The sequence below is a fragment of the Prunus avium genome, chromosome 8 (genome assembly GCF_965620075.1).
Source record: "Prunus avium chromosome 8, drPruAviu1.hap1.1, whole genome shotgun sequence".
Lineage (NCBI taxonomy): Eukaryota > Viridiplantae > Streptophyta > Magnoliopsida > Rosales > Rosaceae > Prunus > Prunus avium.
The window spans coordinates 28877152-28878389 of NC_142291.1; the positions used below are offsets into that span (position 1 = coordinate 28877152).

Consider the following 1238-nt stretch of genomic DNA (forward strand, 5'->3'; position numbering starts at 1 on the left):
TCCTAATTAATTATTGTATCTATTTCCTTGTAAAGCACCCTTGTAAACTCCTATATATGCCTCCTTATAGAGAAGAATACAATTAAACTAAAGTATTCAAACCTTATTCATATTTTAGCACGGTATCAAAGCAATTGGTCCTAGGTTGTCTCTAAGCCCTCAAATCATACCCTCAAATTCAAACACAAACCCTAAATCCAATTCCTTAAATCAAAATCCCTCAAATCCAAATCTTAAACTCTCAAATCAAATCCTCTTATCAAACTCCCTAAACACATACCTTTATCTTACCCTCAAATCATTCCACTGCAATGGGAGACATATCGCTTCTGCTCACTGGAGGATCTTCCACTTCCACTCCTCAAATCGTTACTATTTAGAGTGACAACTCCCCGCTCCTTGCCGGCGTCACCCTGACTGAGACCAATTATGTCTTATGGTCTCAAGTCATGGAGATCATGCACATTGTTGTGCGTGAAAATTTAGGTTACCTAACCAGTGACACTCCAAAGCCTTCTGAGCTCTCCCCCACTTACAACAAACGGTGTACCGAGAACTTTCAAGTCAAAGGGTGGTTAATCGACTCCATGTCCCCCGACTTGATAAGTCGTTTCATCCGGTTAAGTACCGCCAAAGAAATCTGGGCTGCCCTCAAGAAGACCTACTATGATGGTGGCGATGAAACTTATCCTTTTGATCTCAACAAACGGGTGTTCACTATCAAACAAAATAGTGCACCTGTTCATAAATACTACAGCCAGTTGCAGGGCATCTTTCAGGAAATTGACCATCGGAGTCCCATCAACATGCATTGCGTCGCCGACGTGACTAAGCGCTAGACAGAACTTGAACGTCTGAGCGTTCACCTTTTTCTTGCCGATCTTGACCCTAAGTTTGATCAGGTCCGAGGGAAAATCCTACGCAAGGATCCTAAATTATACATTGATCAAACCTTTGCCTATGTTCGTCGCGAAGCTCAACAAAGAATGACCATGATTGGTGCTCAGGAAGCTTCTGTCATGGTGACTCAACGTCAAAAGAGGCCCCAAGCTTCTACAGGTGGCTCTTCTCAAAATAAGGCCTCAGGATCTCGTCTGAAGAAGAAGTGCACCCACAGTGAAGGAGACAAACATACCCGTGATGGCTGTTATGAGTTGATTGGGTACCCTGATTGGTGGAACCATTCCAAAGCTCCACACAAAAATAGGAGCAAATCACTCAATACATCTTCAGACACA

General features: G+C 43.0%; 1 protein-coding gene across 1 annotated transcript; it reads left to right on the forward strand.

The window, feature by feature from the left end:
* The first annotated feature begins 449 nt into the window (after positions 1 to 449).
* LOC148292480 (uncharacterized) lies at positions 450 to 839 on the forward strand. The gene has a single exon (XM_088245838.1). It carries the CDS (start codon positions 450 to 452, stop codon positions 837 to 839), a length of 390 nt encoding a protein of 129 aa, XP_088101964.1.
* Positions 840 to 1238: the final 399 nt, after the last annotated feature.

Bases quoted from the DNA above. Each gene is read 5' to 3' on its own strand.
- LOC148292480 (XM_088245838.1), top strand. From the start codon at position 450: ATGGAGATCATGCACATTGTTGTGCGTGAAAATTTAGGTTACCTAACC.